General features: G+C 36.2%; 2 protein-coding genes across 4 annotated transcripts; both read right to left on the bottom strand.

Annotated features, from left to right (window-relative positions):
- Positions 1–1,478: 1,478 nt before the first annotated feature.
- Positions 1,479–3,999, bottom strand: eIF5 (eukaryotic translation initiation factor 5). Its single transcript, XM_025219230.2, has 3 exons — positions 2,914–3,999; positions 2,591–2,776; positions 1,479–2,261 (listed from the first exon to the last, which is right to left on the bottom strand). Exons 1-3 carry the CDS (start codon positions 3,988–3,990, stop codon positions 2,118–2,120), a joined length of 1,407 nt encoding a protein of 468 aa, XP_025075015.2. The 5' UTR covers positions 3,991–3,999; the 3' UTR covers positions 1,479–2,117.
- A 144-nt stretch (positions 4,000–4,143) lies between these two features.
- On the bottom strand, positions 4,144–13,393 carry LOC112552885 (uncharacterized). Of its 3 annotated transcripts, XM_089073854.1 has the most exons (4): positions 12,895–13,393; positions 6,871–7,353; positions 4,837–5,217; positions 4,144–4,431 (listed from the first exon to the last, which is right to left on the bottom strand). In XM_089073854.1, the coding sequence occupies exons 2-4, from the start codon at positions 6,887–6,889 to the stop codon at positions 4,163–4,165; spliced, it is 669 nt and encodes a 222-aa protein (XP_088929980.1). In that variant the 5' UTR covers positions 6,890–7,353; positions 12,895–13,393; the 3' UTR covers positions 4,144–4,162. The 3 variants fall into 3 exon arrangements, with proteins under 3 accessions (XP_088929980.1, XP_088929979.1, XP_025075018.1); XM_089073853.1 differs by lacking the exon at positions 6,871–7,353 and having other exon boundaries at positions 12,895–13,391; XM_025219233.2 differs by lacking the exon at positions 6,871–7,353 and having other exon boundaries at positions 4,258–4,431; positions 4,854–5,217; positions 12,895–13,366.
- Positions 13,394–14,157: the final 764 nt, after the last annotated feature.

Raw genomic sequence — 14,157 nt, 5'->3', positions numbered from 1 at the left:
TATTTCAAAAACTATTTAAAATGTTTTATACAATTTATAAAATTAGGTAAACTTTATTTATTCACGTCAATAAGATTTTCAAAAAATAATTCCAAAATTTTCAAAATTCTTTTACGTGGATAAATAGAGATATTATTATAAAATTTTTATATAAAATTTTTTTTATACCTTGAATAGTTTTTAAAATATAATAAAAAGCTAAAATCTACTTATAACGGATGGTTTCATTCCTAAAAATCACTTTTTAGCTGCAACTCTCTGATATTCTCAAATTCATCTATTTATGTAATCTACATGTATACAAAATCAATAAAAGAATTTGATTTCACCAGACTCTCTTGTTATCATATAGAAATCGAAATACATTATTTTTTTATCGATAGAATATAAAAATAAAGTTATTTGATTTAAGTGTGACAAAAAATTACATTCATATAGAATTTCTTCCATCACAATTCTTGCTGCACTTTCAATGATTGGCCAACTAGATTAAATACTAGAGAGAAAAAAGCTGGCTGCAAATGTATTTTAACTTTCCAACATCATAACTAAACAAACATTTTGCTCTTAATTACACATACAAAATTTTTAAAATAATTATAGAATTATCAATGCAAAAGAAAATATAATTATTTCATGAAATGCATCTTAAAGGATTTATTTCACATTTTTTTTTCCACTTGTTTCTAAAAAATATATTTAAATAATGCCAAATAAATAATATAAATTATACATTGATCCAGTGACATTTAAATCCTATAATACATAAATGCCAATTTATTAAAACTTTTTATTTACCTTCTTTATTCAAATTTTGTCTCCTTTATCCTAACAATTGTGTTCCTCGTCTCTCTCAGAATTTTTCACGGGAAACACCGGCAAGCCGATAGCTGTGTTGAGCTGTGTTCCGAAATATAATGTCAGCGCTGATTATATTAAGATGTAATTTTTCGTTATTTTGCTAAAACAAGTAATTCTAACGATAGATATATTCTCATTTCAGCAGCTGAAATATAGTTTGAACAATTTCAACTACAAACATTTAATGCTCGGATGTGATAAACATGTTGATAGTGCTGCCACGTCGTATCAACCGTGTTAACTGCGATATATACATAACATAATCTAAAGACAGATTATTTGAAAATAACAACGAAGAAAAAAATACATATATATAAAATTATATTAACTATTATTATATATCACAGACACTATACGCTATGCGTGCGCTGTTTATTTTTTTCAAACGGAAGGAGCAGAAATTAAAATAATACTATTACTGTATTAACTCCTTGATAGGCACAATATACGCAACTATCAAAACGATCTCTGCAATAATAATTGTTTACAAAATAATTGTAGTGAGAGAATCAATCGACATCACATGGAAAAGAGACAACAATAAACTTCAAGAGATACGAGTATCGACTTAACATGCGTTTTTTAGATGTGGAGTATAAAAAATCAGCAACGGTGGATGATCATTGCAATAAACCATATTTATTTGAATAATAATAATTAGAATAAGTAAATACAATAAAGAACGCTTTTAGCAGGCCAATCCCAGTAATGCTTATGAACTTTTATGAAAATGTCTTTGCCTGAAACGGATGCATTTTACAAAATATATGTGCATCATTACATTCATTAAAAAATTCCGATAATCGATCAATATTAAGGAAATTACGATCTTTCAGTAAATGCACATTTGCATTGTTAAAACAATTAAAAGTATTGTGAATATACTGTACACAGATAAATCACGCTAAACTTTTAGGAACGGTTAAAATTTCTTTTTCTCTTTTTTTTCCTTTTTTTTATTCGCATGTGTAAACGGCATTGTTTAATTATATCGCTCTCGTCAGCCTAAAACAACGAAAATCCTATATCTATTTGCGTATAACTTGAGATTGCATTTGCACGATCCTGTTCGAGAGAAAAATGAATATTCGTCTCGGATATTACAGCTCGAACCAGTGTTTCTGTCATTCCTCGCGATTGACTGTATACATATTGTGTGGGTATGGTGGGTGTGTGTGTGTGTGTGTGTGTGTGTGTGTGTGTGTGTGTGTGTGTGTGTGTGAGAGAGAGAGATACATGTGGTATATGCATATGTTTTAAATGGCATCGATATCGAAGTCATCTCCGTCGGAATCATTGTTTCCGGCGGCAGCAACAGTGGTAGCGGTGGCAGGCTTCGGCGCGGCCGGCGATTGTTGTTGTTTCAGGGATTCTTGCTTGGCTCTATCATCGTATTCGATCTAAAATGAAAAGTTTGAAATGCCCATGTATGCGTTTGAAAGCTAAATACACATATTTATAATGAAAATAGTTTCAAGGCCGCAGATAATGGAGAAGAACAGTCTGTTTTGAAGTCTATAAACAAGGTTAAATTCGACGGAGATTATTTTGAAAAAAACAAGATGATTATGACTCTTTAAGCCATTTTGATTCATATTTGAGTTTTTTCAAAATAGAATACATATTTAATAAAAAATTAATGAAAAAATTAGAAGGTTAATTATAAAATTGAATTAATTAAAAATTTAGCATTTATCTTAAAAAAATTTATGAGCAATAAAATGTTTACCTGCACATCATCGTCTTCTTCCTCAGATTCAGATTCCTCTTCTTCTGCAACTTTTAACCATGTTAAAAATGGTGCGGCTCGATCGTGAATCTCTTGCGACAAGTCTTTTGAAACGTATTTCTTGCTAACTTTGCTTGACCATTCGTCAAACGCTTTCTCCTCCAAGATATCAGCATCGTAAAACAACTAGAATGCATGTAAATATTTTCAATAATTGAATAATTTAAATGTTATTAAAAAATTTCAATAGTTACCGATATTTTCTAATTGAATTTCTTCGTTAAATTATTTTCTAACAATCTTCAAAAAATATATCTTTTTACCTTGAGAATTCCGGGAACTTTCGGCATTAATGCATCCTTATGCAGCGCTATCACTTGCTCAATTCCTCTGATCAGATATTTTTGCGCTTTGATGTCGTCATGAGTAAAACGCAGCAATAACACCCGATATTTCTTCGCTTGTGCGGCGATTCCCTGATCAAACAACAACTCGGCGAGAATCAATGGCGCCTTAGTTTTAATTTCGAGACGCTCCGCCTCAGCCACAAGCTCTTTGTGATTGTTATCGAGCTGGCCGGCATCGCGACGGCACTTGACCAGTTTGTAGAACATATCCATGCGCTCCTTCTCGCTTTTGTCAAGATCATCGCTGATGGTCATACCCTTGGCTCCGTCTGTTAAATCCTGGAGACGAGCTCTGACCGCTTCCTCAGATACGTCTACCGCCCATTTATCGTCATCTCCATCGTCATTGATTGTTCTTTCTGGCGGTGGTTCTACTACGATGTCTCCTGAGTTGTTGACGTCATTTTCCGGGGAACCGGATCGATCATTGCCGTTAGTGGTGGCAGCGGTAGTGGTGACTGTAGCAGCAGCATCGCCATTGGCGCGTTTCGAGCCTCGTTTGCCGCGTTTACCCTCTGTCAATGAGCTGCCTTGCACTGCCGGATTCAAGCTCGGCGGATTCTTCAAGATGTACGTGTTCAACTTGTGATTGCTCTCAAGAAGACCATGATGCCCGCAGGCTTTGCAGCCCTGTGAGATCGTTCCCTTTTTTGAGCTGACCATTAGTTCGGTTTCCGGATTATCGCAAGCCGGGCAAAGAACGTACTTTCGGATAAAACCATCCAATAAGTCTTGCAATTTCGTGGCATCGTGTGAGCCGTTGACGATGAAACGTTCGTTTTTGAAGTCAAATTGCGTCTGCGCGCCTAGCTCGCAACCAAAGTATTTGGTCGGATAGGTAGCCGGACGACCGATCGCCTTCGCCACGTCTACCATGTTTACGATAACTGTCTTGATACCATTCCCTTTGCCTTCCACCTTCGCCTGGATCCGCGGCATCTTGTAGCGATAGAAAGCGTCGCTAACATTGCGATTAACGTTCACGCTCCCCATGGTAATCGATGTTTTCGTCTTCTCTTGCTTTTAACAAACTTAACTTCTCCGATCAGTAATGATCTCCGACGAGACGTCGTTGTGAAAGTATTAACGAATCGCGACGAAAAGATTGGCTCTTAAACACTCTTCGTGTGGCGTTGATCTTTTCAATCTTTTTTTCTCTTCTTCTTCAGGTGGGCAACGTCTTCGTCCTGGTTCTTCTAGATCCCCTCTGTCGCACGTTTCCAGCCAGCGGCAGTTTGGTAGCTGGCGGTGGCCGATAGCAGGCGATGGATGCTACCTGCTCGTGGTAGCTCAGCGTAACAACAGCGTATCGAGTCAGGGTGGTTCTGCCTCTTCTCAGGGTTGTAGTTCTTATTAGCGGTAAGGCGTGCCGCGCCGCTACCCGCTGACGCCAGTCACGTTTCTCTGAATGGCTGTAGCTTCCGATGCCTATTACTGCAAAGAGAAAAAAGCTTTAACATTGCAATAATCCGAATAACCTGTTTTTAATATTTAATTTTAACCAATGACTAAATTAAAGAAAATTATTAGGTATTTCATTATAAATTTCATTATAAATTTCATTATAAATTTAATCTCTTTTCACACCTATAAACTTTCCTTAGACTTTTAAATTTGAGCAAAAATTAGCATCTTTTCATATCATTGTTTTCAAGAAAATTTATTTAGTTATTAATTTTATTTTGTTCGTTTAAAAATTAAGATAAATAGTCAAAAAGTTTTTGATCCATATTCTAGTTTGATTCATTTGGTTTTATTCATCTATCATCCGTATGTTTTTGAATCTCGAATTATGTTTCGTTCTGTGTATGAAAATGGAATAAAAAGATTGACACTAACCAGACTGACTCACAAACCTGGAAAATTTTGAGGCCCTGTGCTTAGGCAGGACCAGGTGGAGGTTTAGGAATCGTTGGGTGATATCTTGATGCCTCGGGTGTTGCCTTGATTTGGCGGGTGGGGTAGGGGGATAGTCCTCAATGATCATACACGCTGCCTGTCCGTCGCTTGTCGCCCTAAGAAAACCTGGCAGTCGTTGGTACCAGGTTGGTAATGATATCGACGTTAACTCGCTGGTTAACTCGTCGCACGAAAACAAATGATCGTGGGTGGTGATGGTGTTGCCGTTTGATGATCGCTGGTCAGATAATAGTGTCCTACTGTCGCCGCCGCCTTTGCTACACGCCGATCCTTTTCTTCTGGATGATATCCTGGATGTTTCTGTAAAGACGAAACAATTTTGAAATCAATTGATCGAACTTTTTTATGAATTACATTGTTTTCAATTAAAATTGGAAATATTATTTTGTATTTAAAGAACATAAAAAAAATTGAAATCTTGAAAATTAAAAAAAAAACTTATCTATAGTAAACTTATTTTTAATGTATAAGAAAATTTAATTCTTTTATATTAAATTTTAGAAAAAGTAATAAAACTTCAATTTGAGAAATTATTTTTAGAGTTTAAAACTAAATATTTGTTTAGAGTTTGTCTATTCAACTTTAATTACACGATTAGTCTAATTATAAAATAATGTTATTTCTTATTGCTTTTTCCCGTAACCTCGATCTTCTCGGAATCATTTCAATTGCAGGATTGAGGATATTCTGAATACGAAGAAAAATTGATGAGTCTTGCAGCCTGGTCTCGGCCATGCGAGTTAGTGGTCTGCTAAAAGCGTTCACGGAAAATGCGGGATCATGGGAATGAAATTCAGGATAATTTTCGTGGCCGATCATCGGAATGGTCTACGTTTTATTTGGCTACGATGCTAACGATCATCCGGGTGATTTTTGCGCGGGGCGAACCGTATTAGGAACATGATAGCGAAAGTCGCTGAGGCGGATTGAATGTTCCTCTTGAAGATTGCGGAAATGAGATTTGCAATGAGCGAATTTGATTCTCTGTCGATAATCGAACAAATGCAGTCGCAATAAATGAAGATTCGCTCGAAGTACGAAAGTTTGTCCAATAAGCTGTTTTGCCAGGCAAAACATCTTATGCGATGTAATTCGATTTGTTTGGATTTCTCCGGACGTACTCATTCGATCGATCAAATGCTGTTTATATTCCTGAAATTATGATACTTGCTACGATAACAATAAGATAATTTTTCGTAACAACAGATTCGATATGCTCCTCGTAAGATTGGAGTGAGGGATTGTTGTTTCTCTTATTCGTTTTTAATTATTTCACTTAATTCAACGGTTGTAACGAGTATTTAAAATATCGTTCTTTCTCTCGTAATGTTGCGAATAACAATACTTCTCGAGGGACGTGCTATTGATTTAGTAGTCAAGGTGTCTGAGAACATGATTCACAGAGGCTCGTGTTTTCACTCGTAGTATGTAAGTGATATGTAATTCTGCACCCGATTGCAGCCAATGCCTGTTGTTTACAATAACTGTGCATTATTAATATTGATTCTCGCGCTCCATTTACCGTGCTATAAGCGGTGCTTTCGTGGCTACTGTTAAGACACCTCAAGGCGTCTACCATCAAGATAGGACCAGGAGCTCTTAAGACAGGCTAAACTTTACGTACCTTCAAAGACATATCGCATATTTTTAAAGACAAATTGCAAGAATTGATTGAGATGATAATTCAGGTGCTGTCACTTGTGATTTAACAATACAAAAATTCTTTACAAAGCAAATCGACTATTCATTGACGGAACGTTATCCTCTGATCTGATACCTGGTTCATGCATGGAGTTTCGCAGAAACTTTCACCTTCTCATCCTCTGGTAACGGAACTTACACGGCGCTAATCTAAATAGCAAATCTCGGTTAACCCAATCCGCGAGGTGGTGATCGTTGAGGAGGAATAATTCCCTCCGTGGAAGTGCGTGATACCGGAAACGGGAGGGTTACCTGCTCGGTACAGACGCATAAGTCGTGATTTGCGACGGTGACTGCTGTCGCGTGGCTGCTGTTGTTGATCACCACAGGTGTACTCGGACTCCTTCCTCTTCCCCAATACCCTCGTGAACGGAGAGATACGTCGAAGAAGGACGAGACTCGTAGAGACGAGTAGATGGAGAAAGAGCGAGCGAGCGAGCGAGAGAGAGAAAGAGTGGAAAAAGTAGAGCAGGTCTGTCACGTCGCCAAAAGAGAATCGATTCTCGCGCAGGGGGGTAGTTCGTGAGAAGAGAGAGAGAGAGAAAGAGAGAGAGAGAGCTGAGGAGGTCGGCCTCTCGCTAGCGCAACTAGAGTGGTTACTCGTCTCTTCGTGGTCTGACGGCTCTCGGAACCCCGGATCGGCCTATCCCGCGATGCGCACGCGTCCTTTCGCCGCCACCGTGTATATTGATCCGAACGCCGACGACGCCGATCCGGACGCCGATGTCGTCTCTCCTAAGGAGAGAGCAGCCTTCAGGCAAGGTCACTTTACTTCCAAGTAGCTAAGCGGCTCGCCACCGACAACTCTTTAGCAAACTCGTGGAATACTCGTGCGTGCGTGCGTGCGTGCGTGCGTGCGTGCGTGCGTGCGTGCGTGCGTGCGTGCGTGCGTGCGTGCGTGCGTGCGTGCGTGCGTGCGTGCGTGCGTGCGTGCGTGCGTGCGTGCGTGCGTGCGTGCGTGCGTGCGTGCGTGCGTGCGTGCGTGCGTGCGTGCGTGCGTGCGTGCGTGCGTGCGTGCGTGCGTGCGTGCGTGCGTGCGTGCGTGCGTGCATGCGTGATTAAATTATATTGAAAATTTATGTTGAATTAACGTTGGAAAATGGAATTTCCTGCCTGTCGATTGAGACCTGTGAATGACGTGAAAAATCTAGGAAGGGACCTAGTGAGTGAATGAATTGACCCAGATCCAGATTGCGTTGTGCGGATTAAGCGTTCCTCCCGTTTTTGGGGGTTTCTCTGTTTGTGTATTTAATCATATATCGGGCGTCCGATTAAATTAAATAATACACGTGTCTTTCTCGCGAAAGAGAATGGAAGCGGTGAATAATTAATTTGGATGTAACCTTGGCATTGTATTTGACAATTTAATTTTTGGTAATTAAATATTCGTATATCAATGTATCGTGTTTGAATACAAATTAGATTTTTACTGAATTTATATGAAGATTTGATATGGAGATTTAATTAATATGTGCTGTGTTTGAATACAAATTAGATTTTTATAGAATTTATATGAAGATTTGATCAATACAAAATCTATTTCAGATTGAAATCATAAGCATCTCAAACATTTGTATAGTTTTTTTTTTTTTATTAACCAATGTCAACTAGCTTTCAATATTTCAAAAGAAAATATATTTCTACTTGGAAATATGGTATTTCTTATAGCATAGATTTATGTGCTCGTTAAAAGCGAACGTTGTATCGCGTATAAAGAACCACAAGATTAGTTTTAATAATTAAATTCCGTTTAGGAGTTCTCCATTCAGAAGCCATTCCCGAATACATTTCCGATGTGTTATAATTATCGACTCAGAGATCCTCGATAAATACTTTCCTCCAGTGAAACCCGTTCTGGCACACTTGCTTTTGCTCGTGATTCGAATTCGGAGAAAGTGAGTCTGGAGGAGCTCATAACATTTCATCGTTGAATCAAGACACACACACACACACATATACACACACATATACACGTTATAATACAATGGCGTAATTATTTTATTTCCGCAAGGAAAAACATGGGTTTCTCGAGTACGCGCTTCTTCGAACTGCAACAATATTTATGAATCTCAAAATCGTTTCATCAATGAGACAAAATTCTTCGTGAGAGATCACGTAATGGAAATTCTACGCGATTCGCAAGACGATGATATTTGAGAACCACTGTTGCCTGATAAAGAGGTATTATTTTGCATCGTTATCGAAAGAACCATACGCCGTACACATACTTAAGGGTCAAAGTAGCAGACCTGTTGGCTATCTTGGCCAGATAAACGCAAAAAACAGTTGGCGAGTCGTTGCACGGACAAAGAAAGAAGATTTAACATTAATCATCCTGACGCAATCGTCTCCAAATATTTCAAAAAAACTCTAAAACCGAAACGTTCCCGAAGTATCAAAACAAACATTTGAAGAAAATTAATTCTTGTTATCGCAATCATATGTATTTTTTTCTGGCAATAAATAATCTTATCAAACTTTAATTTTTCCTGCGTCCAATCGAGACGCAGATCTCTCAGGGCAGAGATTTTCATACAGATTTATATACGGGTCTCTATATATATATCTTATATTTATATTAAAAAATATTAAAAATATCTGATGACATCGATGCTTTTTTTCAAAATGAACTTAGAAATATCGAGAATAACAAACTCGAACGACTGATGCCTAATGTGCGATCGAGGAAGCTTATGTATCGATAGGGACATATTTACAAATACGAGCCAACGATTATTGCTGAACGTAACGCGGTTGAACAACACGAACTGGAAAAGAGTCCCTAGCAAAAATATTATCTGCGATTTTATCGGTATAACATCCACAGCTGTACAATCTAATCGCGACGTATATTGAATATCTTTGAACTAACGTCGTTATCGGAAGCTGTGCTGGAAATCTACTGGGAAAAGTAGCGAGATTGGATTTTATTTTGCAAAATTTTGATTTGATTTTTCTGTATGTCAATATCGGTTGAGAATTCAACGAAATTAGTCGAAAGCTCAATCGGATTTATGCAAAAAAACTTTCAATCGGCCAAAACGTATCGACGTTAATAAATCAAAGATATGCCTTGATTAGTCACACACGCTTTGTGATCAATATCAGTTTTGACATACAAATCGTGATCGCTATTGGACTCTCGGAATAATTATTAGATGACACAGCAATTGGCACGATATGCAAAACGTTACGCGAGACGATTTTTGCCCGTTTTTGTTACAAGTTACATCAGGTTCAACGTTTTGGATAGATTGTAATATAAAATGGTTTTTTGGATGTTTACTTAAATCTTAAAAAATTTCTAAAAAAATTTCCTTAAAAAGTTTCGAATTCCTTAACTATCTTCATTCAAAATTAGAGCCAGATGAAATTAGAGAATTTTTAAATAAGAACTTTGTGAAAAATAAATTTATTAGGAATATTTTATTTAATATTATCTAATCACAAAGAAAAATCATTTCATTCGGATATACACCCTTTAATCATTGATAAGAAAACAAAGTGACATAGAATTTTTTTCATAAAAACTCATGAGTCATATGCAAATGTGCAGACAGTATATATAAATGAGTAAATTTAATTGCTATCAATTATTTATAAACCAATTATTTATAAAAGTGGGAAGATTTAAATAAGATTTAAGGGCAAAATAAAAAAAAATGTCTTATGGCCTCCAAAAATTCCATATTCAAGAATAAATTATTAGAAAATTCTAAATTTGATTTTTTTCAGAATTGACATTCTATGTGAAATATTACATAAACCAATAAACACGAAGAATATAGACACGAGCGTTAAATAGAATGTTGCGTTATATTCTGCAATCAAGTTTCTCATGGTCAAATGTTCAAATGATTCAAATGTTAGATAAGGTAAGACAAAAAATTAATTATGACTTATCTAATTATCTTAAAGTGTAATTTTTCAGTTAAAAATATAAGAATTAACAAAATATGTAATCAATAACAAAATAATAAAGAGGCAAAGTAAATTCAATAGGCTTCTCTAAAGCTCTTGAATTTAGAATGAGAGTTTTAAATAAAAATCGTTCTGTAAATAAAAATTTAATCTTAAGATTCCTTAAACAAATATTATATCATTGAGTCCAGTCATTAAAAAAATATGGAGTAAAAATTTAAAAATAGGAAACACTTTGGGTATTTAATAAAATCCTAATGTTTCTTCTAATGTCATACCACTAATTAAAAATTAATAAAAGTTTTAGGCAGTTAGTGAACTCCTAATGTTAGTTTCCAATTTTTATTATATATACTATTTATTCAAGAAGAATTTTCGAGAAGAATACACATAATATGTGTCTGACACAATAACTGGAAAACATTCAATAACAATAGTTGGCGACGTGCCATACCTAAAACAACTTTCTCTTGCATTTGATTACAAAATGTCACAATATCAACGCGAGCAATGGAATGTTTAGTAAAGCTTTCTGCTCATAAAACAAATTGCTCGTTCCCTCGTTATAAAAATAAAAAATACTATGCCATAAATTTCATGTTACGACCATGTACACGCATCAGAATGCAGGGATGCTGATTGGAGAAGTACCTACTAAAATAGATTTGCTTATTTTTTTTATTGCTTCCTACACTTTGCTCTCTTTTAGTATATCCCTCTCATTCTCGAAAGTACAGAAAGACACTGCCTGACTATGCGATAGACTCATAAAAAATTAAAATAAAATTATATGTTTAAGATCCGATTATATTAACAATATTTTAATCTAAAGTGAGATTTAAAAGTTTAAATTTGTTACCAAAAGTGAAAACCTAAAGTATACAATGAAAGAATTCGCATCAATTTTAATAAAATAAATGTAAATTAAAGCATTTTAGGTATCGCTTTTGGTATAGCAAATTTAAGGATATATTACATCTATTTTTAAAATTTACAAAAAAATTATGAAAAACTTAGATTATTCTAAATTGCATTTAAAAATATAAAAAGATTTAGCAAAGGTTTAAACCTTTGCTAAATCAAAAACCTAAAACGTAGATAAAAAATTATTTAAATAAATAGAAGTATATTCTAATGAAAATGTAATTAAGAAATAATGACAAAACTCTTAATGTTTTTATATAAATACTTCGAGTATTAAGATTATTTACGTAATGTTTCATTGCGATGTAAAGTCGTTCTGTAAATAAAAATTTAATTTTATTTATACCACTACTCATTTTGTTTGTACTCTTAATAGAAATATAATTTTCATTTACAAAACAACTAATTTCTGCATCACAATGAAACTTTACATAAATCATTTTGAATATTTAAAGTGCTTGTATAAAAAAAAAAGAGATTTTTTTTGGTCGTTATGTCTTAATTACATTTCTATTAAAGCATATTTCTGTTTTACATTTAATTTTTAATCCAGATTCTAAACCGCTGCAAATTTTTTGTAGTTATTTTTAGATATACAAACTAGAATAATCTATAATTTTTCATTGTAAATAAAAATTGGTGTCATATATCCTTACAGTATTATGTGTTTCAATTAAAATCAAAATAACACCGGGATGCAATCGGGCTCAAGACATACAAAAAGACCTGCTTGCTCTTTTTCCTTTTTCATCCTCCGAAAAGTTGAAGCGATTCTTCTCAGCCGTCCAATTCTGTTTTCGAAATTTGTCTATTTCCATGGAATTTTCTATGAAGGTAGGCGTGTATCTACATGACGTATTTCCTATTTCTGTGTCGAGTCTAGAAGTAAGGGCACAGCTGAAAATAGCAAGTCCGAGGAAGGCGTGGACCTGAGGATCCACGCCGGGTCGAACCGGCTTTAGCGAAGCTCGTTTTCTCCGTGCTGACGGTGACACGTACGCGATTCGTCGCTGTTGCAGATGACGGAGGAAGAGGGGAAGGGATCATGCTCATTTCCGCAGAAGAGCGAGGGTTCCATGGCTCGATTGCCTGCTTGCTCGCTCGTTCGCTCACACGACGCACGCATGCACGCATGCACGTACGTACGCACGCACGCCTCATGCCGTGCCGTCCAAAATGGCTGGTCGCTAAAATTAGCGAGCGAACGAACGAACGAGCGAGCGAGCGAGCGAGCGAGCGAGCGAAGGAAACGAACAGAGAGTAAGAGGTTATGGCGTCAGAAGAAAAAAATAATTGGCAAGTCGATCAGCTCCAATTGATACCGAAGTGATATCAATTGGACCGCCGAGTCAAGTGTCATCTTGGATATTATCGTTTAAAAAAAAAAAAAAAAAAAAAAGAGTTCATCGAAAGCGCAAGGCCAGGACTTACCTCGTTGTCGAAGTAAAGTCATATAAAATGGTATCGCCCTGCTGGACGGCCGCTTTCTAGCGTGAAAATCTTCCGCTCGGGAGAGCCGAGATTCGAAGACAGATGGATCGCCCTCCTGCTCGGGAGCGGCCCGATACGAGTCGTGATACGAGGATCCGCGTTGATTGACGAGTCGAGCCGCGAGGAGCCTCGTGCGAGAAAAAGAGCGAGAGGGAGATAAGGATAGAGCTTCGGCCTTCTGGTGCTCTACGTCCTCGTTCTTGCTTGCCCTCCGGCGCCGTAGACGGACCGAGTTGGCGGAATTCACACTGCTGACAATGCTCGCGGAATTGCGTGGAGATCGGCGATTCGCGATCGATCAAAAGCCACAAGGAAAATGTGCTACATCAACATTCACTCGGGAATACCACAGGTCACACTCGCTGCGCGATGGCTACTGCCTGAACGTGGCCACGAGCGCACCGAGCGCCACAAAAGCGCAGTTTACTTCGCAACGATGGTACCTCGTGTTATTCTACGAGGTACCGAGGTTCGTCGGTAAGTGACAACGTCGTTGCGGTCGCGTTGAGTTTCGCGCAACACAATGGTGGAACAAGAATAGAAATTAACAGGAACGGGAATAAATAATTAAATTTTGGAAATAAAAATTAGGCATAGAGAGATTAAATGTAATGCACAATAAAACAACTTAGATAGTCATATCTTTATATTTACGTACATCGATTTGGCGCAAAATTGTGTATTCTTGTTCTTAATTTTGATTCCTGTTCTCCCATTGTGCGCAAAGATAATAGATTAGTGATAATAGACATTTCGATCTTCGTACGACAGCTCTGAAGTATTTTGTGCGTTGACATTTTTTGAAATTTTATTATAAAAATAATGTCTGACTAAAAGAGAATTTTTTTTAGCAAAATATTTCTATCAAGGAAGGCTTCTATGTATTTAAATCTCCAGATATTCTCATATATGTGAAACTTTTTATTTTTATCCGAAAATCTAAATCCGCGATGTTGTATTATTTGAATTATTCGAATATCCAAATTTGAATACTTGAATTCAGAATCGCGATCGAAATTAAGATGTTGGTAATTTATCGACGTTTTAATTATAAAAATGATTAAAAAGTATCAACATTATCGATCGTTGTCATTTGAAATATTTTTATAAATATTTTTACATAAATATTTTTATCAAAATATTAACTTACAATACAATATTAAATTCATTTATTTATTATTATTTTTCTTGATTTATAATAAT

Source organism: Pogonomyrmex barbatus, unplaced genomic scaffold, assembly GCF_055798465.1.
Source record: "Pogonomyrmex barbatus isolate J1 unplaced genomic scaffold, ASM5579846v1 scaffold16, whole genome shotgun sequence".
Lineage (NCBI taxonomy): Eukaryota > Metazoa > Arthropoda > Insecta > Hymenoptera > Formicidae > Pogonomyrmex > Pogonomyrmex barbatus.
Note: the sequence above shows the minus strand (reverse complement) of the source record. Positions and strands in the feature narration are given on the sequence as shown.